General features: G+C 39.7%; 1 protein-coding gene across 1 annotated transcript in view; it reads right to left on the bottom strand.

Annotated features, from left to right (window-relative positions):
* The window catches only part of srrm4 (serine/arginine repetitive matrix 4), a 64,205-nt gene extending 60,110 nt beyond the window's left edge, over positions 1-4,095 (bottom strand). The window contains 1 exon segment of the mRNA XM_029439660.1: positions 3,270-4,095. Coding sequence (XP_029295520.1) covers positions 3,270-3,472 — 203 coding nt within the window. The 5' untranslated portion in view covers positions 3,473-4,095.
* Positions 4,096-24,276: the final 20,181 nt, after the last annotated feature.

The raw sequence follows: 24,276 nt of genomic DNA, 5'->3' as shown, positions 1-24,276 counted from the left end.
TTTTAAGGTGTTGCAAGGTCAGGCCCCGTTATAGTTGATATGTGAATTCTTTATGAGCCACTGAGATCCTCAGGCAGGGGTCTCCGAGTGGTTCCACCCACTTGCTTTGTTACCCGAGGTGACCAGCCTGCAGTCCCCTCAGCTTTAGAACTTCCTGTCCGAGTATCTCAGGCTGACCCACTCTGTAGCGTCTTTTACATCACTTCTTAAAACTCAGATAGACATTTTAGCTATGTCTGGATCCTCTTTGGATCTTATTTTTCGATGGTCCTTTTGGTTTTACTGTTTTAATTGTTTACTATGTTGGCTTTGTAACTGTGTTTAAAACTATTCCTACATTTTTGAAGAGACCATTTGACTTTATGGCCATTTTTCAGTCTGTAGTTGTTTTGCACTGCATTCTGATCTAAAATGTTCTGGTTATTATGTCCACCCCACTGTATATTCCCACTGGTGCTGTCAGTGTACAAGCCCCTCCAAAACCCTTTTCTTCCTCCTCGTTAAACCAGCATCTGCTGAGGTAAGAGGCCTGAACCCCAAACACACACACACACACACTTGCCCTCCTCCCTTGCATTGCATTCTCTCAAGCCTGCCATCTGCCAGAGTTGGACAAGGCCCCACTAACACGACACACACGCACACACACACACAGCTTACACCCTCATTTCAAACCCTTGCAATTGCTGGGAAACATCTCTAGTACAGATGCACGTGCATGCACACACACACACACACACACACACACACACACACACACACACACACACACACACACACACACACACACACACACACACACACACACACACACACACACACACACACACACACACACACACACACAAAACACACAACACACACCAAAGTTAGCCAGGCTGCATATTTAATGAGGAGCCCCCCATGAACAAAACAGCTTGCAGGGTCATAATGGTTTTGAGCAAAGCCCCAGCCCGCAGCACAGAGCCAGTGAACTCCTCCCCTGCACTGAGTGACTGGCCTGAAGGGGAGGAGACAGGGAGGACAGAGGGAGAACAACAAACTCTAATTACTCCTCTGTGGCTCACGGGCCCCTTCAGCATTTTTATTTCAGGAGCACAGATAGAGAGAAGGAGAACAGAAAGCAAGGGCGAGGACGGTGCAAAGAGAAAAAAGACCCGTGCTGATTGAACATGAAACGTCTCCCTGTGGCTCTCACTCTTCCTCCTCTCCTCTCTCCTTCTGCTTGTTGTACATAATGCCCCCTCACTTTCACTGCAGTTGTTCATCACCCCTCAGTTATCCACAGTGAATAATGATGTTTCCTGTTGGAGAGAAAGAGGCAGAGGAGCGAGCCTAAAGCCATGCATTCTGATGGTCTAAGTATTCCCCAGCCACACTCTGCTCGGGGCAAAATCAACAGCCTGAGCCTCCTCCTGTATTCATATTCTCCGGGTGTTTGTTTGTCGTGTTTTACTCATTATTTACAATCTGTATCACCCAAAAGTCAGTCTGCATTTCCCCGTCCTGCAAATATACAGAGTATATAGAGGTAGGACCAGAGAGGAACAGTGGACGAAAGGAGACGCCGCTGTCGTCTTTGACTAACAGACCCGGGCGAATTAGCAACATTATGTCTGCTCTCTGGGGAAGTTCGGTCTCGACTGCCCCTGCCATGCTGCCATCATCGTCACTGTCACCCGGACGGAGCCCGTGGAGGGGCAAAGCCACTTGAGGAGAGCTTCCTTCCTAGAGAAGCTAAAGCTGAAGAGACAGCTGGGCCCCGATCCAGAGTCTCCGGTTATTTCAAAAGAAGGCTGCTCAGTTCATGGCAGCCTGCCACCTTAAAGCTAATTCTTTAAATGGGTTAATTTGCTCCGTTTCAATTTTTCCCCCCCATATAGATTGGATTCTATCATATGTACCAGATTATGGTTGATTGACAGAAAAATTAGGGCTGCAGTTATTTTGTTAAATTGTCAAATTCTTGCAAATAAAGTGTTATATGATAGTGTCATATCCTACAAGCTAATAAAATCTTTTAAAACCAGGCCATGTGCAGCGGCATTACGGTCCTGCTGTAATAGAACCCATTAAAGACACATTATCTGGTTCAGTGTGTTGCGCCGCCTGTGCCGATGTTGGATGAAATGGGCCATTCTAATCCTCATTAACATAGCTAATTTCACATGAGAGAAAGTTGATAGTGGGTGTCAAAACCATTCAAAGGTCACCCAAGCAAGCTACATCATTGGATATGCAAGTACGCATGCGCAAATGTGTACGTCTGCAATTGTGGTAGTGAATATGCTCTACCTGTTTGAACACTCATTACGTGTTCTGTGTCATTGTCACTGTTGCGTGGTGTTTCACAAGTAGGCACAGCAGGCAGAGCAGTGCATGATACAATGGATAAAGTTGTTAAAGCCAGCAGTTGATTGTTGATCACGCACACTGGAGCAAAGATGGCATAAAAAGAAGGGATGAAGAAGAGAAAGGGCAACGGACAATCATCCTCCCCTCTCCGGCTGTGCTACAGCTAACCTTTAGTCGGAGGGATGAAAGTGGGGGAACAACACATGACATGTTGCTCCTGCAACAGACACTGGCACAAAGCAATGTCACAAGCGGAAAGATGGGACAAGTGTGACATTAGGAGGCAGGAAGATGCTGCCATGTGACCTTTAAAGGGGACAATTAACTATACGTCACACTCTCCATGCCAGCTGTGTTTGGTGCGTCCCACTGCATACAGAAGCGAAGAGAGATCATACAAAGTGGTGATAAATCAACACCAAAGACATATTTTGAGTTTATAGAGACCAAAAGCACTGATTTGCTCGTCAAAATTTGTCACGGTGTCCATTTCAAAGCTAACATGTCTATAGTAATATGCCATCTATACATATAAATATTTACTTTTCCACTGGACAACTAGATGTCTTTTGACCTGTAAATGACCAAACGCACGGTTTTTGGGGCTAGACTGATTTGACGAGTAATGATCGATGCTAGGGAACGTCTTGGCATGTCCCCGCAACAAGGATAATTGACATAAAGAGTGAAGTGGTTCCGACATCAGTACATTTTGAAAAAATGCTGTCAAATAAGCATCAGTGTCCTTCGTTGCAATAACTCCACAACCACAAGCATGTGTTGCAATGGAGCTACTTCCTCAAAAAACAAAAGCTTGACAATCGTTGACAACCCTCACTGAAACACATTTCAACCAGGGGGAAAACACAAGATGTGTTTGTTCTTTGACTGCGATTAGAAAGCAGAGAACTCACTTGGTCACCCTCCTGTGGGCGGTGATGCTGGCCACGATGACGCTCTCCGGTCTCGGGGTGGCCACAGCCTTGAAAGTCCCCCTCCAAAACTTCTCAAAGAGCTGCTTCTCTTCCAGCTGATAGAAGCCGGCAGTGCTGCTCTGCAATCCCAGGGATGGAGAGGGGCCACTGAGGCCGAGCTGGAGCGAACACGGGGGCTGCATTGGTGCTTTCTTGGTTCTCCAAACCAAAAAAATAGAATCTACACACTCATGGAAACACACACCCGCGCTGGTTGTCGCTCAGGAGCTGTCCAAGTACTGAATCAAACTGTGCAAAGTGCAGCGACTGTTTTGCACCGTCCTCTCCTCTCACAGCAGCAGGTCAATGTGTCAGCGCGTCTGTCTGCTCTCAGCTCTTCAGCGGGAGCGTGGGGAGAGGGACAAAAGCTGACCCTCTCCAACTCGAGGCTGGGTATTGTTCTCCCAGATGAGGGAAGGAGGGGTGGGGGAAGATTGTGTTTCTTTCTCTCCGCCTCTCCTTTTCTGTCACATCTGCTGCTTTTTTAGGGACGGGGTCGGGGTCTGGGCTGGGAGTCGGAGCGCTCCTTTTTCTCCCGTGTGCTCCCGTCGGCAGCCTCACACAGAATGAGACATCACTCAAAAGACACGGAGGATGTTTCAGTCCCGCGGAGGGAGAGACCAAATGTTTTTTTCTCGTTGCTGGAGTGCAATGTTTTGGTGTAGAGATGATTGCACGCCCACGCACACCAGCTCAGCGCTGAGCGGGTGTCAAGGCAAGTGTCGCGGCGTGTCTGAGGGCAGACGAGAATGTGCGTTGGAGAGTGTGCGAGTGGAAATCAAGTGAGGAGCTCAGCTGAGAGCGGCTTGTTTTGTGTCTCAGCCTGTGACGTCAAAGTCGGGGGCTGGACGCCGGGGAGGGACACCTTTTGTCATCCTCTCTCTCTCTTTCTCTCTCCCTCGCTCTTTGTGTTACATTTGTTTCACTCTACTATACCCTTGATTAGGTTCACATTTCATCCTGATGTGTGCCTGCATCAGTTTCTCACTTTCTTTCACTCTTTGTTTCCTCCTTCTCTCAGCCCTGTAAATTCACTTTTAAAAACAAATAAAGACGACAGAAGTTTCAAGGTTTTTTTTAAAGGTGTTTTTGTCCTTTGTCAAAATTGGAAGCTGTTGGTTTAATGTTGGTTGGTGCACAATGAGTATACAGAGAGCAGACAAACTCATGTAGACAATAGAACTTCGTGTTTTAAGTCATCACTTCCTAATTTCAGCTACCTCCAGTTATTCTAAACATTATGTCTTCCAGTGAACCTTTCTGTAATGTTTAATAGTGCTGTTCATTCCTGCTTTGCCATGTATTGCCTTGTTTTAATAAACACCATTGTCAAAGACATGTATGTGATGACAACACATCTTTTTACACCCAGCCGTAAAGTTATCAAATACTGAAGGACAACTGTAGAAATAATAGAAACTTCTTCAAATCTACAAATGATCTTCTTGAAAAATGTCCAAAAGTTGAACAACCTTCTCACCCAGTCTCATCAGTAATTTAACATCTTCAGTTTCATGAATAAGTTGTATTTATTGAGTCAGTATTGAATAGGATGGTATTATATTTTAAGGTGCTGCTATCCCCTGAACAGTGTATATTTTATTGATATGTCTACTCCACATATAGTCTACAATATGTTGTAAACTATGTCAGTCTTTCTCTCTTTCTTGTCCCCTTCCCTCACACACTCTCTCAGTGTCTTGCACAAAAGGCTGAGTAAATCAGCATAACAAAAGGCCTGGCTCAGTGAGGACCAGCCGGAGCATGTGGCGGACTCAAACCTCCCCCAGGGGGTTTCATCTTTTCCCTGCCGTCGGATACCTCCTCCTCTCCTCTCCAGTCTGCTTCTACATGACACATGACACGGAGCAACAGCTCAACAAGCTCCTCCCTCCCTCCCTCCCTCCCTCTCCTCCGCTTCACTTTGTCTCTAATGCTGAAGATCATCTGCTGTTTGCCATTGCTGTAACATTTTGGGAGGGATTATTGACGGCTACAGGGATGCCACCCTGTTTAGGTTACAACAAACAGCCAGTGTAATACTTTAAAAGGATAAATACTATTTATAGACTTTTTTGGATTGTTTACACGCAAGAGATTAATATAATAATAAAATATATAATCGCGATCAGGCGTTGGTAGCTTAAAATAATTAGAAATTAATGACTGTAAAAGTAAAGTAAAATATTGTATTTCAGATAAAATTACACATATTTACACCAAAAGATATACAGACAAACACATTTTATTTGTCTGTATAATCTAAATGTATTAACCTAAAATACCTTCAATGAACTGTGGTTTAAAGTAATAATACATTCCAAAGATTGTACACTTAACCTCTTACACCTGCTCTCCTTATTGTTCTCCAGGATCCTCTGCAACTTCTAAACTTCCTTTTAAAAGTCACTCTGGATTAGAGACAAAGAGCAAAGCAGAGATATTTGTAGTGTAGCTTAGACTGTGTGCAAGCCGCTGTGCTAAACCGGTTTTCTTACAGGATTTGAATGCAAAGGTACACATGCATAGAATTAATGTGATTTACCTTAAAATGACACTTTCCATTTAAGAAATAAACCATTAGATTACAGAACATTTATTAAATTAGAAATAATTGCTGTAATTTTGCACAAATAGATGTATGTGTTATTATATATATATATATATATATATATATATATATATATATATATATATTTTATTTTTTTATTTTTTATTTTTTTTAAATAACTTTACAATGTAGGAATTAATATCCCTCCCCGCTAATAGGTATGCATAAAGACATAGTGCCGCACCTCGTCTGGATTAATAATGCATATATTAGCTGATAACATGGAACCTTGATGTATAACTACGGCAGCCACTTAATGATAAGTGGCTGCTTCATCAGTGTACTTTGCATAAAGATGGAGCTGAGGCACTCTCGCATCAAACCAGGGCAGAGACGAGCAGGCCCTGCAAACACAGAGTATGTTTCATTTATGGTGGGGAATATCAAACAGCCGTTTCTGCCATGAGATGAAGACTAGGATATATTGGAGGGCTGTGCCGAGGGCAATGGGGTGGATTTCCTCCTGCTGAGCGTTTTTATGAAGTGCTTTTGCCAGCAGTGGTTTTATATGGAAAGTTGCGCTGAAGGACACAAATACTGTTGTGGAAAAAATCGTTAGAAACTGTGGAGGGACAATCATGTCATGTTTTAGCCTTGGTGTTTAAATGGAGAGAATTGTACCTTGTGAAGTCTTTACATGGAATTATCTACAAACACTAGGAGATACATATTTGGCACTGTACATGTTTGTATGGTAAAGACGTCACATCAATATAACACCAAAAGCTGAAATAATTTCTAAGTGAGCAATCTAGCTCACAAATTAAAGCCTATTACCAAGGCAGCTGATACACAGCAACAGCTAAGCATGAAGGGCATCCATTCAAATCACCGATTAGTTGATTTATTTTATAAGAAGCAGAGGGAATGTATAACATGTTATTGGTGGGGCTCAATGGTTTTGCGCTGTCTGATCTCATGCTGACATTAATTGCAGTTGTTAGCACAGATGGATCCATCTATCTGGACTTTCTGTCATGTCCCGTCAGATTATTTAATGTCATGTATTTATGTTATAGTTTAGTTCATGTTCTGTGTGTAATACCTCTCAGGTCAGGTTATGTTAAGTTACAGTCACGCTTGTCTAGTGTCGTCTTGCACTTCCTGTTTTGAAACTCACCTTTCCCTCTCGTTGCTGGTCACTTAACTTCCTGCCTGAGTGTTTTCCGGCTTCTGTGATCGTCTGCCTCGCCCCTGATTGTTGTCACCTGCAGTGTTTCCCCTACCATTGTCTTGGCAGGGTGCAGCATGGTGCCTGAAATTCAAGGTGTTTTTATAATTTTTTCCTCGCATTTCAAAAGAAATAATATTTTTTTTATTCACAACTCACTTTTCACATTCACAGGTGCTCTTTTATTAAATAAACTAAACGCTTATGCTATTGATCTGATGTATGTGCACGTTTCAGTTTGTACTGTCTACTTTGCGCTTTCGCATTCTCTCCTTCGGCTTCGGTTTTGCGAAGGGCGGGGATCGCAGCTGGCGCACACACCTACACGTGCGCACACACCTACACGTGCGCACACACCTACACGTGCGCGTGCGCACACACCTACACGTGCGCACACACCTACAGAGCGGAAGAAAGGAGAGGGGATAACTAAATGGAAACCGTCCCCTTACCTCCTGTATAAATAGTCCTGTCTCGCCTTGTCTTGTGCCAGTTCGTCTTGTAACTTAATCAAGTGTATGTTTCTTGTTAATGGGATTTTGAATTAAAATATCTTTTTGTTTGAACATCGCTGTTTGAGTCGCGTATTTTGGATCCTGTGTTTTTTTGTTCCGTGGTTCGTAACACTTTCTTTTCAGAAATATATTGCACAAGAAAGGGAAGAGGGAAATAATTCATTCCTCATTACAGTTCAAGTCTATAAACGTTACTTTTAGTGCAACATCTGCCACTGATACATAATTGGTGAAACTTGTGAAAAATAAAATAAAAAATAAAGTTAAGCTAAGCCTCACCATACCTTCAAAACCCTCAGCACTATTTTTCTTTTCATAGCATTGTTCATTTCCACTTTCAGCATGCACACCTCCACATAACTTCAAGAGAAATCAACCGCTGGTATTATCTGGGGATAAGCTGTCACCATGGCGTTCAGGACAGCCAGGCTTACTTAAAAAAAATAAAAATAAAGAAGTTTTGAAGAGATATGATGGTAATAACTTTTTATAGCTCTACTTTTTTTGCTGTAGAGTTTGTGTATGTTAAGTGTGTAGGTGTAAACTTTATAGTTTAAGTCTAATGAGCCCTGAAAACCAAAGACATTTGTGTGAAACTTTCTGTCAATTTGTAGTTTCTGAACATGTGATTCATGTTGTCAAATTCCTGGCTTTTTTTAAAACTTATTTTCACTGGTTTGATCGCAGCAGCTGAACATCTGCGAGTTGAAGTGCTTCCTTAGGAAGTCCAATACAAACACATCTCAACTTAAGCTGTACTTTGCATTACTGCTTGTCTCATCATTCTCTGAGGGCTGAAGATATGACAGATGTCAAAATGGGGAATATTAGATGAAGTAATGTATGAAATGTAAAAAAGGTCCTTCCTGGCACAACATAGATAAAGGATCTCTAGAGACTAGAAAGAGAAAAGTAGAAATGGTACATTCAGTGTGTTCAGAGTTTTGAACAGTATTATTTTTTGTGATGGTCAATATTGAACAGCTTATATACAAGTGTAAGTATAAGTGTGCACATTTAAAAATAATGTTGCAACTGTTAAACGGTAAGAATGATTTAAAAAAAAAAAAACATACTCCACAGCCCACAACTGATCAACAATGGAAAAACATTTTTTATTCCTGTAGTCTTTTTAAAAAAAGACAGCTGAACAGCTTTGAACAGCTTTAATCAATTACTTGTCCACTGTTTATGTGCCACACAGAATTGATGTTCATAAACGGTTTAAATCAATTTCTCAGCCTTCCTGCAGTTGCTCTGCTTATACAAATAAGAAAGCTTGAGCTCAGTGTTGGAAGATTTCAGATATTTTACTGACGTAAACAAAGCAGTGCCATAGTGTAAAGTCAAAGTCATGTATATGAAATAGTGCAATAGTAAAAGCACAAAAAGTATAAGAAATATACTAAAAATACCAAAAATTAAAGTAATCACAAAGCAGAAAGTCTCATTGCAGAATAATATATATTATATTATCTGATTATAATTATTGATTTAAATGATCAATTAAATGTATAGCTGGTATAGTGGGGCTAATGTTTTACTTTACTTAAGGCCCTGTCACACATATCCATATGGCAGAAATGTATGCTGGCGTATATGAAATATATGAAATATCGGCAATAGGTTGATATAAATTAAGGGTAAGATGTGATCGTTTGAAGGACGCAGACGACACGCCGAACACGCCAGACATACGGCCCTGTCACACAGTTCCGTATGACAGAAACATGCCGCCGTATATGAAAAGTAGCTCAACATGTGTCAGAGTCCAAATACGTCCAACTTTTCCACAGCGGTGTTGTAGCTGACAGTATACATAACGAATACATAACAAATGATTATACGTATGTCAAACATTGATAGCGTATCACTTACTTCTTTAAAACGTATCAGAGTGTCTGGACAACGGAGCTGGAAAAGTGCCATTTGGTTCACGTCATGCTGATGCTGGAGAACGGCTAGAATGCTGAACGCTATTCCCACCACTGCTTGTGCTTTTTTGTTAACAGCATTATTAACTAGTATTCAAATCCCACCTGGAAATATCACCATTACTATAGTAACTATGCACACCGGTAATGAATGCATGCACAATCATAAAGGTGGTCCCTCACCTCCAGCTGACACCGGCAGATTTCAGAAATATTTGACGGGGATAAAATAAATCTCTTTCTAGTAAACCTTTGCGTCTCCTCTTTCAATCATAAACTACAAAAACACTTTCTAAAGTAGGACAAACACATAACAGAATAAATCCAGGCATGCACTGTTACTGTATTGTAGGGCGGCTGTCAACAAAGACACAGGCTCTTCGATGGGTTTAACCGTTTACTCAGAATCCCCTCATTAACATGTAAACCCCAAATACTAGGTGCTTTCGCTCGGGGCTGCTTAAACCTGATAAGATATTACATTTTCACACCACTGCAATTTTGGAAAGTAAATAGGCCTGGCCTGACTCCATTGTGTGACATGACACTGGGGGGCCAAGGTGTGAGGAGGATGTCCGATAAAAGAAGAATTAACAAAAGGAGGGGAGTTACAAACGCTCACACTGCCGCACAATGAACGCAGCAACACTGTTGGTATGTTTGTTTACCTCAACAGTGTACTGCAGCATCCACACGCAGACACAATCACAATGACTCATTTAGCTTTACAATAGTGCAGACTGACTGGAAATAGTATACTGAATCTTTCTATTAGCATATCATTTTGAATATAAATAGATTCCCACCCTGGTTCCATCTCCCCATCAGCGCCGTCACAGACAGAGGGGTGGATACATGTTGAAAAGTTACATTGGATAAAACCAGCAAAGTAGTCAATCTGGCAGTGTAATTACCCATCATGCCGTAGCTCATAGGTCCTCTTCTTCCCTCTATGTACATGACAAGATAAATTAAAGCTAATCCTTCACACCCAGCCTAACTCTACATCGCCGTAATGGTTGTGACCATAGAAACCTGGAGCTTAATACATGTTAAGGTTAATAAGAATGTGAAAATGATCACAATTAATCTGTTCTTTTACCAAAGGGCAATAAAACAGAGTGAGAAAATAATTAGATTTGTTGAGGGAAAAACTACTTTCTATGAAAGCATTGTGCACAGAGGTACCACAAGCATTATGAACTTGCACTATTTACAACATGTACACCGGAGCAGCGTTTTGCAAAATAAAAGTTCAACAAAACACCTCAGGAAGACTCCTGTTTTCACATTTAGTATTCTACATCCTCGCCCTATGACTGACATTTGCACACACTATCAGTAATCAATACATCTTATTGCCCCGATAAGCAAAGACTGCTGTCCAGGTAAACAAACTGAAAAACTCGCTGCAGTCATTAAAAGTACATGACCGTCAGGTGATCTTTTAAAAAAGAATTTCCTCAGCGCTAACGGCAGCAAGCGCACGACTTTGTGATGACCTTCACAAACCGGGTGTCTATTAATCATCGGCTGCTAGACGTCTTTTTGTCCTGACCCAGCATATTTGCAGCAGTAATAATTTAGAAAGTCGTTTTAAATAATTTAGTTCCTTTTTGTTGAAGCTGGCATTTTGACTTTTATGAGAGCAAATAAAAAGAAAGAAAATATGAACCTCAGAGTTGAAATTTAATTTCATCTCACTCTAAGTGTATGAAATTTGAACTGTTTTGACATGCATGTGATACATCAGGTGTAGAAATGAGAGCACCAGTCATTCAAACAAAGAGAAATGTTTTCCTAACACTCGACCCCTTCTGGTCCTGCATACAGGTACGATGACTGATCTTTCTCAGAAGCAAAAGGTAGTGCGACGTTTTATAGTTCACAAAACCCCTTCGGGAGGAGGACACAGCGGATGGATGGCTGTGCACAGTTAGCAACAGTTTCTTTTTACCATGACCACAGTCCTTTCTAACCTTAATCAAGATCAAAGATCAGCTAATATGTGTATGTCTAGAAGTCACCGACAAAAAACTAAATACATACATACATACATACATACATACATACTTGTTTTTTATAAAACTATCCAGATTTTTCATTTTGTCCTGTGCTTGCCAAATTAAAGAGTTTGCTCTTGTTCCTTAGATAAACACATTGGCACTAGTTAGTGCTGATACAATTGTGCTGCCTGCCAAAATTAAAAACATGAGTGTGCGTTTTTCACTTGACGCATCACAAGATCTTCTGGGCTGAAATTCAAACGTTTTAACCAGTTTCTCTTCTCCCTGTCATTCGTAGTTATCTTCAATTAAACAATTACAGAATTATTAGGTACCGTAGTCACATATTTCCTTTTGCATTAAGCTTTTAAGAGGTGATAGTGTTGTTAGGAAAATGCCTATTTCAACATTGCTTGCAATAAGAAATACATCCATAAGCAAAACATTCAATATCAGTCAGATTTAAGTCACAGTGACAGAACAGAGAACAAAATCTGCAACTCCTGCCATTACATAACAGAGATGCAGACTCTAAAACATACAGTATATATGTTGTGACTCAGCACAGTGTAAGCAAGCCAGGCAGGTGAACAGGCGGTCAGGCAGTGCCGTGTAAAGGAGAGAGCCAGCTGCATGGGACAAGGGTAAGAAGACACTACCATCTTGCCAAATTAAATCACGAGGCTCCATCAGGGCAAATAAACCGTAGGATTAGGGGGACGACTCTGTGTAGCAGATCTGCTTTTCCCAGGGCTTCGAGGACACAGAATAACGCTCATCCGTGGTGATTGCGTGCCGGGCCGCGGAACGTTGCGGAGAGCCCCTAAAGATAAGCTGTGGGTCACCTTCTGAGTTGTCATCTGAGAGGACAGCTGGTCATGTTGTGAGGCTCACCCAGGATTTACAGACCTCTGGCACAGAGGGGGAAAGTATTTGTCTGTATGGTAACAATAATAATTTCAGAAGTTTCAACAGCTGCTTTTTAATAGGCCTGTAATCATTTTCAGTAGGTAAATCCCAAATTGATCAACTTTGCTGACTAATCTAAAACTGCTGCATGTCTTGTATTATTGTTCCTGTTGATGCTTTTCTAATTAGTAAATACTCAAATATCACAGGACACTAGGGGTTATGAAAGAGTATCTATAACAGACATATTAAGAAGGTATGATTGGATAATATTTTGCCGGTTTCTTTACTTTTATATAGACAAGCTTCAAAAATGTGCTGGGAACAATAACCCCCTTGACAGATGGCAGGGATGTGCAGCTCTGTCCTGCAGCGCATCATGTCTGAATCCTTTAACTATAAATACAGTTGGCAATTAAGAAAAGGTGGAAGGTGATGCCACATGTCTGACGTTCATTTGCAGAGCGAGACTTTGTGCTGCCCCGGGATGAACCCGCGGCAACACTGGCCGAGGCTCTGTCACTCAGTGTCAGTTGTTCCATTGTGTGTTAGAGGAAAGTGGAAGGCTTTGAATATAAAAGTTTTTTTTTTTACATACAAAAAATTAATTAGACACTGGAGGAATAACTTATTATTATTTAATATTCTATTCAATTTTCTAGAGCTTTAAAATGGTAATAGAAACACTTAAATACTACTTTCTTGCAGCTTAAATGAATGAGTCAGTCGACCAATTACAGCTCAAGTAATTATTACCTCTGGGTCTTTGATTCAAATGTAAAGATAGTAGAGGTCTAAAGATTAACCACTACATATCGGGGGGAAAACGATAAAAGAGACGGCGATTCGGCTACAAACAAAGCTCAGATCCAACCCAAATCAGGCATGAAATTCTGGAGGGAAAAATCTATACAGCTGTCAAAAAATAATATTTCTGAGTAACTTTCTGCTGGTGGCACTGCAAACCCTAAAATACTCCTATAAGAAGGCGACATGTGCACTGACAGTACAGTTTAACGGAGGAGCGCTCACTTGCACCGGACATTTCTGATTCAGTATTTCAAATAAAGTTTTAGGAAATCATTTCTTTTTAAACCTGCAATTGTTTTGGCTTGAAGGAGTGCAGAGTGCCAAGCGAATGCAGAGACATACTGTGATCCTTTTATTTGTAATGACTTAAGTTAGTTAGTTAGTTTTGTTATTGTGGCTATATAAATGTGTGTGTGTGTGTGTGTGTGTGTGTGTGTGTGTGTGTGTGTGTGTGTGTGTGTGTGTGTGTGTGTGTGTGTGTGTGTGTGTGTGTGTGTGTTGGACTTAACAACGCTCTGGAGTGTTTGGAAACGTTTGGATTACACAAGTTGAAAAACAAACCTGGTGAATGCAAGTCCAATATTTACTCTTTTTAGCTCCGTTTTTAGTCTCTACCAACTCCTTAAGGAAATATCTGGCTCTTTAAGAAGTTAAATGCTCAATTATGTTCACCAGCCAGTCGCTAACTGTGTCTGTCTGCTGTTTGCTGCTGAGCAGGTAGTGTACAGTGGGTTTTTTATAGCTTTTTCATTGAAAAATAAGTTGGGAGGTGCATTCGGGTGATCCCTTGTATCTTCACAAATATATCTATATTGTCTTTGTATCAGACTGTGGACTGGGTATCTAAATAGGTATCAAATAGTCTGACAGGGAGAGAAACACAACCTGTAAGTGCAAGTGTCTGTTGTCTGAAACATACACAATGGGAAACATGCAATAATTCCTACACTGCCTATAATACTCAGGAATTCACAATGAGATAAAACGAAACACACATGCCATACAAAGACTCAGAGGAAGCTTTTGTAACAAAAATGTAATGAGCTTTAGCCGTGAATAAATAATCCCCGTCCTGCAGCATGCAGTCCATTTAATTGCATTACTTATCAACTTGTCAGAGAAATCCATAGCTGGTCGGCAGAGAATTTCCCCTCAACAAACACGGTCTCTCATGGACCTCAGTTTCATAACAGCGTTTGGCAAATTTTTACGATTCCAGTTTGTCTTATTCCAAATGACCTCATCCATGTAGAATAGACAATGTGGATGGGATATAAAGAGAGAGACACAGACAGACGGGGGGAAAAAAAGAGCAGCAATGATGGTGAGAACACACAGAGTAAGAAGAAGGTAAACAGAGAGGGAGGCAGAGACAGGGACACACAGTAATGCCTCCAGGCTCTGCCATTTTCAAGTCACTCCTGTTGGCATTCAAAGTCTAGCCTGTTTGCTACTGTCTTTCTAAACAGTTAAATCAATATGGCCGCTGCTCTGACCCCGGGGCTGGAGGGCTCCAACAGTGTATTCACTTACAAAACAGGTTGTTCAGGGAGGGCATAGCTTGGTGCAGGACAAACAAAGTGTTCGTAGTGGATACATTTTGGTTCGGAGCTCGAAAGAAAAAGAAAAGTGATTTACGGTATGTTCTAACCTGATGAAGCAGTCTTTTTGTCAATCCTTACTATGTGCATACAGTTGCAGCCACTGAAGTCAAGCAGCTGAAAACAAGTGGTTTTCATAGTTTCAGTAAAAGATGTAATTAGTTTAGTGTAAAATTCTGGAAAACACACTTATTAGCTTGAGTGAGATGAGAATATATCAATCTAATTGTTGAAGTAAATCCTCCATCTAAAACCACAAATGTTACAGATTAAAACAGGCGCGATACAAGGTCGTGTAAATAAGTGACCACTGGAGGCACGACTTTGGACAGAGGGCTAGCTGTTTCCCCTGCTTCCAGTCTTTATTCTTATTCTCTTTTTTGATTCTAACCATGTCCAGCTCAAGCTCAACACACACACAAGAAAGTGGTATTGATCTAGTCTCAATCTCAGAAAGCAAATAAGCATTATTTCTCTGCTGAAACTGCTGAACTATTCCTTTAATGGCTGTAAATGTCAGCGAGTGGTATTGCATTGAGAAAAACCTGATGATTGAATATGGACTCACACAACTGTCCATATTGTGTCCTAGAGGACAAAGCATTTCAAACACCTGTTAATATGACACAGTCCAATTCTGCAATGAACTGCAGCCTCAAACATAACAAACACATCTGTGAGGCTGTGCTTTGAGCTAATTGCTAACATCAGCACTTACTGACCATCTTAAAAGGTGCCCTGTTGAGTCTTCCTGTAAACAAACAGATCTAATTGTGTGCATCGTTTACATCAACACGTGTTGCATTTCCTTTCTCAAAAAGCATTTGTAGATCTGTTTAAACATCTACATTTTTAAAGTGGTGGACTGACTGACATCGCCATAGAGCCCGACCGCTAGCCTAGTGCAGCTTTATGTTTCGTATTTAAAAGTCATTCTACTGCAACATCAGGCTACACAATAAATAAAATATCACCCGGTAGAACTTCACAGTGGTACATAAGCTTGTAAACAGTGAGGACTTGAAATCAAAGACAGCTGTGGGACGGTGGAGTGTGAGCTCAACATCTTCCTGAGATGACATCTGACAGCACAAGGTGAATGTAGCACGCTGACGAGCACGACAGCCTCCGTCTCCAGGACGGCGAAAAGCAGAGGCACAATGCAAAACGGAAATCAGCGGACAAACACGATTTGATCGCCTCAGTTTAATTCTGCCAATCTCTGCTCCCCAAAATACCCTTGTGACTTTCACACCTTCCCTCCTTTTGACATAAAACAAGATCCACTCCCAATACCCCGACGGACTCTTGGATTTATTTTCGCTTACGTGCCTATAAAATAGACTCTTGTCTTATGCAAGTGCTCCAGATTTAAAGCGCTCAGAGGGGCTGAGGGTCTATATTGTGCCACTTCTGTGCACTAAGGGAGACAAAAAGAAAAGAAAAGAGGAAGATGATGATGATGATGATGATGACTTGACTGAACCCACTCTAATTGATGGGTCCCTTGAAGCCTGAGGCGTGACTGCGTATGTGCTTGTACTTTAATGTGTGTGCGCGCACTCTCATTCAAGTGCACGCACTTTCTGTACAGACTAAATCATTGTAATGGAGCTCTTATGCCAGAAGAACTCAATGGGAGAGGACACTCACAGACGATGGCCCCGGAAGAAAACTCATTTGAAGGCAAATAGCTTTTGTGTGGTTTCTTGTTGAAATGACTGGGCAATGAGGTGTTTTTGTTCAGCTTTGCTCAAATGACCCTGACACCACTAATCGCTGAACTGTTTGACAAAAAGTACGATGTGTCTGTTCTTCCCCATTGTTCATCACCATCATCATCATGTGATTTGGGAGCCCACTGGTGTTCTTCAGCAGAGTTAAGTTGGTTTTCTGCTAAATAATATTTGTTTTTTAGAAATGATGATGATGGAAAATGTCTTTTATTTTGCTTCAAGCACCAAGGCAAGATGCATTACTTTGTGTACTATTGTGCATTTCACTTCAGACATGCAACACAGAGGGATGCGACCATTAAATACTATGGTTTGGCAAGGTCTCCACCAGCTTGGGCAGTACATTCAAAACAAACAAAAAATATGTTAAGGTCTATGAGGAAAATATTAATACTGACAGAAACATTCTTAGAGCATCTCATGCATTTTTCCTAAAGATACAAACTAAAACTGAAACCTGGGGCCGGATGTATAGACGCACAAACTACATGCACACACCAGAGATACACACATAAACTGGTCTTTATAGCAGAAGAATGCATGTGATATGCATACTTCAGACCAGGCGCACACAGTTTACATTGCTGCAGGTGATACAATAAGGTGGACATGACTTACGAGGTGAAAACAATAAACTTGATGAATAAAGGTTTGCATTTATGAACTTAATTTTAAAGCATTCATGAATGATGAATTGTATTACTTTTTATTTACATTCAAGCCAACATTTCCCTGTTAATGATCTGTTAATCGGAATTGTAAGCACCTTGTAGTCTTGCAGAAAGTCTGTTTCAACATGACCGAGACATGTAAAGAATCAGTGGTAAATAAACGGGCTGTGCGTATTAGTCATGTGTAATGACGGCTGCTCTGGTGCCGTTGGAGAACCTTGCAGACAGACAGTCTGTTAAATTGCATTTCTTCTTCGCAGTTATTTACATTGACAGGTGTAAAGAGTGGTGGAGCAGGCACACGTATCAATATGTAAACAGGTTATTCAGGGCGTACCTATGTCCATTTATGCTAACTGTGAGGAGAGGAAATGAAGGCTGTGCTTGTACACCCAGATCCATAATGATTGAGGTTAATGACACAAAAAAAAGGAGTGTGACCCAAACGTAAACTAAGATCCTGAAGCTATATTTTTGCTCTATTTAATTTAGGGGTTAGAAAAGTCAATACAAACAAAGTTGGGATTTATGACATCGTGAGATGAGAAGTTAAACGTTATGCTACCAGAAATTCTCCATTGATCAAATGGCCAAGTAGGGAATCTGCTTTTCTTCTGCACATCGTATTTTCTGATGATTACGTTTGTGGTCATTCATTAAAAAAAAAAAGAGTTCAGTCAATTTAATGTTTATGATGGTTTGTTCACGGTGAAAGCATCACTTGAGGTGAATTGTAAAGATGAGCTTTAACTCAACTTTGTGCAGCTTTGTTGTGCACTTACACGTCACATTAGCTACAGTATGCATCCGTATCTATTTGTCATGCACATTACTTCCAGTGTAATTGATACAACAACAGAAAAACACCATAAAAAACAAAGCATCCACCTAAAATCTGAAGTCTGTTTTGATCGATCTGTCAATCCTGTTTTTAAAAATGTTGAGCCATAAACTTCGATTGTTTGGAATGTGATTATACAGCAAATGATTAATGAAAGACTACTTTTTCCTGGTATGCTTATCCAACAAAACATTTCAATTCTGGGAGCAGCAAAAGTGCTCATTTTCTTGGAAAGGTTTTTTTATCACTTCCCACATGAAAATCACACAATAACAAAATGCAAAATGATGCATCATTTTGTGCACAGTGGGACATTTTGGAATGAAGGATATGTACTTGTATCAGTTCCAACACATTAGGTTAATATCCACCCACATACTCACACAGTATAATTTTACTTTTAGGTTATTACCTCTTCCAAGGTGGTAATAAGATCCAGAAGCAGATTAAATCCTCTTGATACGTTCTGTTATTAAAAAGGTATACAAGTGTTTTCTGGTTAATGTTACGCTGACGCAACTAATTAGGTTTTTACAGTTGAAAAAAAAAAAATAGATTCAGCACGGAAAACAAGAAACTGGACAAAATAAAATAAACACCTCATGATATAATGCAATTCAGTACAACGGCAACACAAACTACAGCTTAAAGTGGAATCATTCACTCTCACACTGGCATTTGCCAGCTGGGGGAGACAAACAAACAAATACAATGATGTTAAAGAGTCTTTTCCTCCTCAAAAGTACTCGACAAAGCTGTTCTGAGGTTGTATAAGTGAGTTTGAAGGCTGGAAAGTAGAAGCAATGCATGAAGCTGAAGAAGGAGTGCAGGCTGCTCTTTTAGAGCATTATGTACCACATGAATCCCTCATAATCCTGAGTCGCTCTTTTCAGCACTATGATAAATGAAAGCAATAATAAGACAAGGAGTATGTAGCAATGTTCTTTCTTTCTTCAGACTAGTCTTTCTTTACTAAAAACAATAGGCAAAGGCAAAGCAAAATTCCCAATTTATTTTTCAGCGATTTCAAATTTGTTCACTTTGTGTTCAGTTACAAATCCAGTAATAGTGTGAATAGACAGTTCTAGTGCACACAATGTGACTGGTTTATTTGAATGAGTTTATAAGAAGTACAAAGGCATAATTATAAACAAGGTTATTTGCTTTTCAAAAAGTCTCTCTCTCTCTCCCTCTATTATATCTTACTGAACAATGTCCTAAAAACTTGAGGCTTCATAAAGAGCTTTTTTTTATTCTAAAGCTCTCTTACTTTTTTCCATGAGGTTTGTACTTACAAAAAATATAAATTTTTACGTTCTTCTGTAACATCTTTAAACTCCTAATGTATTCCGATTTTTCTCACGTCAAATGTTTCCCAATGTGTAGAAAGGAAGATTAATTGTACAATGCACTCATGAATTTAATTTGTACTTGTGTTGGGCGGCGGCTAAGAAATTGGCATATGGCGCTTTTAAATCACGATGTTGGGCTCAGTGGTCGATGACTGTCAGTTGTCGTAACTGACAATGGGCATCGTTCTCGGTCAAACTCTAATTCGTACAAAACAAATTTGGTAAACGCGGTCAGTTACTTCAAATGTTAAAGTCGCTCACACCAACCAATGACTGCTGTACTGTAATTGCTGTCCAGATGACAAATAAACTGAAACATGAGGCCAGATTTTTTTTATATTTCCAAAGAGATACAACAATGTGTGAAAACGAGAAACTGAACTTTACTTGCTTGTTGTTCCATGAAGGGGTTCACTTGAGTTCAACTGTTGTGGTGATTGGTTCAGAGACGTAAGTGAAGGCCTGCTGCGCCTCACATTGAAGCTGCATCGGTTGCCATGGGATTAATGATACGCTGTAGCTCCCCCCCAAAAAGGGAAACACTGTCATTGTTGCACGCTGTTCATTATAATTAGCTTTAGATTGCCTCAGTGTTCTCTGAGGGCATGAAGGAATGGAGTTTTTTTGAGTTTTTCCATTGGTGTTAAATTCAAAGAAACAATATAAATATATTGTACACTAAGGTGTTCCAACAAATGCACAATAAGGGGTACGATTAGTGTCACAAATAAATCACGGCAGAAACACAAAAGCCACTTTCTTTCAAGCAAAGTAATAACACCCATTATTATTAATAAGCACGGCCTGTTCCTTTACAGACGTTAGACTATGGTACATGATATGTTAGACTGTCCGGAGTAGCTGAGCTTGCAGTCTAAACATATACAGTCAAGAATGTACAGGCTATTGCTTGTCAAAGCACTATATCCATGAAATACTCTTCTCTCTACACAACCCTCACACTTGTTATCTGTAACCAGTGTCACATGTAACAGTCATTAGGTTCATTTAAAGAAGCTTGATTAGGTTTTAAAGATGCGGTAAGGCAGTGAGAAAAAACTAAAATAGCTACACTGTGTGAAGTACCATGTAAATATACTCATCATTAGATTCAATAATAAACTTGAAATTGCATTTGTCTCAAAACAAGATAAATTAAGTGAATGGGATCCATTTTCATTTTATTTATTTTCCACCTCCGTCAGTGTTAGAAGCTTTAATAAAAAATAAAAATAAAGACAGATCTCCTGCGTGCTCGGCTTATTCCAATCTTTATGGATAATTGCACGATTTGAGGTATAAATACAGATACAGAGCTCGCAGGGTGCCTATACAGAGCTCGCAGGGTGCCTATTCTTTTCATAGAAAATACCAGTGTGCATATAAATAAATATTAACTCTTGCCCAGGCGCATGTTACACAGAGAATGCGCTGAGGGGGAAGCAAAACATACAACAAAAGCTATGATGTTTGTTGTTGTAAATTGTTGTTACTATTCTGCAGAACTAAGGAGAAAATCTATTGTGTCATTTGTTGTGGGATTAAAGGGGCATGGAGTGATCTATATCTTCTGTCCCATTTATCTGTGATTTGTAGAAACTACAACAATAGTGAAACGTCTCCACCATCTTCTCTGCCTCTTCTGCCCTCCTCGATTTACAATGGGTTATAATTGAAAGCAATTAAATGACATTTTCATGAGACGCACTTAAAATGGTTTATCGCAACAAATATTCATCAGAAAGCTCTGGTAATACAAACACTGTGACAACTAGAGATCATCTTGTGATGGGATCACATCAGCCGCTACACCATAGTGCCTTGCTCACCTCCTGGGTGGAAAATATGCTGCTTTGTTTTTACTTTGACTATTACTGCCATATAAAGGAGCAAATGATCATTTAATGCAGGTTGTATGTATTTACATCCTCAGACAGATTAGACAACCTGAATCCAGTTTAAGTAACTCAGTCAGTTGTATGTAACTACTGAACCTGGTTATCCTCTTTAACGGTCCTCCAACTTTTGTCTAAAATACAACTGGTCAGCAGGGGTGGGGGATAATAATATCACAATACATCAGGGTATTTCTGAGATGACGATGTTCTTGACCAGATGACAAAAAACTGAAAAATATTTAATTATTAATTTCAAGAATTTACAAGAACAAAATAAGTGTTTGTATGTCAGCATATACTTAACAGTTTAATAAATAATAAAAAATAATTAATTAAAAAATAAAAGTAATAAATCTCTATAAAGTATAAATAGTACAACTAAATAAAATCAACCTGAAATCTAAAGTCTAAACAGTTGCTAAAAACGGAAAGATTACCCTTAAATTGTATTTATATATACATAATATTTATGTATTATTATTTTGTACGTCCCTGCCATTTCTCCTCTGCTTTTTCCACTTCTTGTAGTCGATAAAATAGAGAAGAAATACCGGCGTATGAACCAAACTGTGGCTCAAAAATCAAGGTCTGAACCGAAACGTACTGTAGATATGGAGAATTTTTACAACCCAAAAAAACCAGACAATTATTTCATGTTGGAGTGAGAGCAGAACAGGGCTTCTGTTTGGAAACATTGCAGATCTCCAACAAAAGCAGAAACACTGACTGCACCTGTGCAAGCAGCTGGCTGTCGGTGTGCTGCTTGTGTTTTCTTTGTTCCCATTTGGCCACAGACCTGAACCAATGATGTGAAATAATGTATAGCTTCTTTATTGGAAACCTTACTGGTGTCTGTGTTTCATGTAGTACAGGTAGAGGTATATAGTGCCTCCCCGATGCAAGCCCCCAACTGTGGTGCACATAATTGCTTTGAAGTGTTTCCAGTAATTGTGCACACAGAGAAGAAAGGCAAACATTTGTAAGAAAAAGATTTGTTTCTTGAAAGGCATCTCTATGCTGTCTTCTTTTCACATCCTGAGTTTCTACGGTCGTCTTTGAGGTCAACAGTACACAATTCAACCCTGAGAGGAGTTTAGTCTTACGGGGAATTCGTGCTAGATAGATCATCAAATACCTTGTTTACGATACAGTTTTCTGGCCCTTTTTGTTCTCACACAGCAAGGCAGAAATTAATGAGTCAGTCCTTTTACTTTCTGACACTTATCATCCCGGAGCGTTCTGCCATAAAAGACAACTCTGCAAGAATACCACTGAGCTCACATGAAATGAGAGAAGAATGGAGAACAAACTAACTAAACACACCTCCGCTTTAAGTGAACACTGCAACATTTACTATTTATAACAACAAATAGTACGGCATAAGAAATGATTCCAAAGCAGTTTGTACACAATGAGTAGGTCCTGCAAAACAAGTGAGAAATGCACGTCATCGCATTCTAATAATTATCATAAAGGAAATTCAGCAATTTAATTTCCATGTGCACTTCTTTGTCGAAACCTTTTCAATTAGCTAACTTCTGTTAATACGTAATAACTGCTAATTCTTTTTTTTTTCAACTGTTGCATGTTGTACCAACTGGGTTGTGTACTCTGTACATCTCCTTCTGTATAAACATTTAAATTTAATTTGAAAAGTTTCGATTTTTGACTAACCAACACTAGTACCATAATTCATCTTGGTCAAATTGGATACATCTACAAGTGTCCACAAACCCAGTCACCGTGATTTATGTGTTGCCCCTTTGATTTTCTCTATGGTATGTTTTTCCATCTTGATTTCCCTTTTTATCAGTTAATTCAGTCACTGTTTTTATTTGATCTCTTTGGACCTAAACTTTCAAATCAACTGAAACTTTATTTGTATAAAAAAGACTGCAAAGTGAGCAGGCAAGAAATGAAAAATAATGAACCAGCTCCAGTAGATTCAAACCTGCAGTTCTAGTCCAACCAGCACTAGCAACAGGCAAGACAAGTAAAAGTGACACTAAATAAGTCCTGCAGATGTAGATCATGCCAGTGTGTGCCATCTACAGGCAATGAAAACGGCTGCAATTTAATTTTCAAACACACACATACAGAACAAGAACAAAAAAACAATACAATTCAATTGCTGCTGTACATCAAACTATGCCTTCAGGAGTAAAAGGTGTCTAATGTCAAACCGGATATTCCCATCAAATGAGGTTGCAACCACATCATCAACCGATCAAAACATATTTAGATTTGTACATTTGCATGGTGGTGGGAAAATGTAATAAACCACACGACTACATTGAGATAACAGATTGATAAAATAAAAAAAACAATGCACATATCATAGATACATGATTTACACACACCCATATATATTTAAATACATTTTAAAGATTATATTAACCTTTTTGTACAAGGTAAATATTATTAATCTATGTATCAAATACATCACTTACCACCTCTCTACTTGTCATACACAGCCTGTTTTTAAGTGCATTTCTGCAAATATTGACAAGCTGCTACTGCACAATATTGACAAACGACACACAGTGAATACATGACTTGACTACTAACAAACGCAGTAAATTCAAATTCAACACACAAATGTCTGTGTCCAAGCAAACAAGGCACATTTAACCAAAAATATCAACAACTACACATCAAGTTAACCGTTATATTGCATACAGCCACTTCCAGCAAAGACGGATATATAGACAGACAGATGTGTAATTTACTCACGCAATTCAATATTTCCTTTGAAGAGGTGAAGTAGTCGATATTCATGTCACATCATTTCACTGCACTTTTCTGCACGTTGTTGTTGTTTCCACTCTCTCACGCTGCTAAGCTAGTTAAATTGTCAAAACTAGCTAACGTTAGCTAACTCTCACAGTTGTG

The sequence above is a fragment of the Cottoperca gobio genome, chromosome 9, assembly GCF_900634415.1.
Source record: "Cottoperca gobio chromosome 9, fCotGob3.1, whole genome shotgun sequence".
Lineage (NCBI taxonomy): Eukaryota > Metazoa > Chordata > Actinopteri > Perciformes > Bovichtidae > Cottoperca > Cottoperca gobio.
The sequence above is the reverse complement of the archived record's forward strand: the minus strand, read 5'-3'. Positions and strand labels throughout refer to the sequence as shown.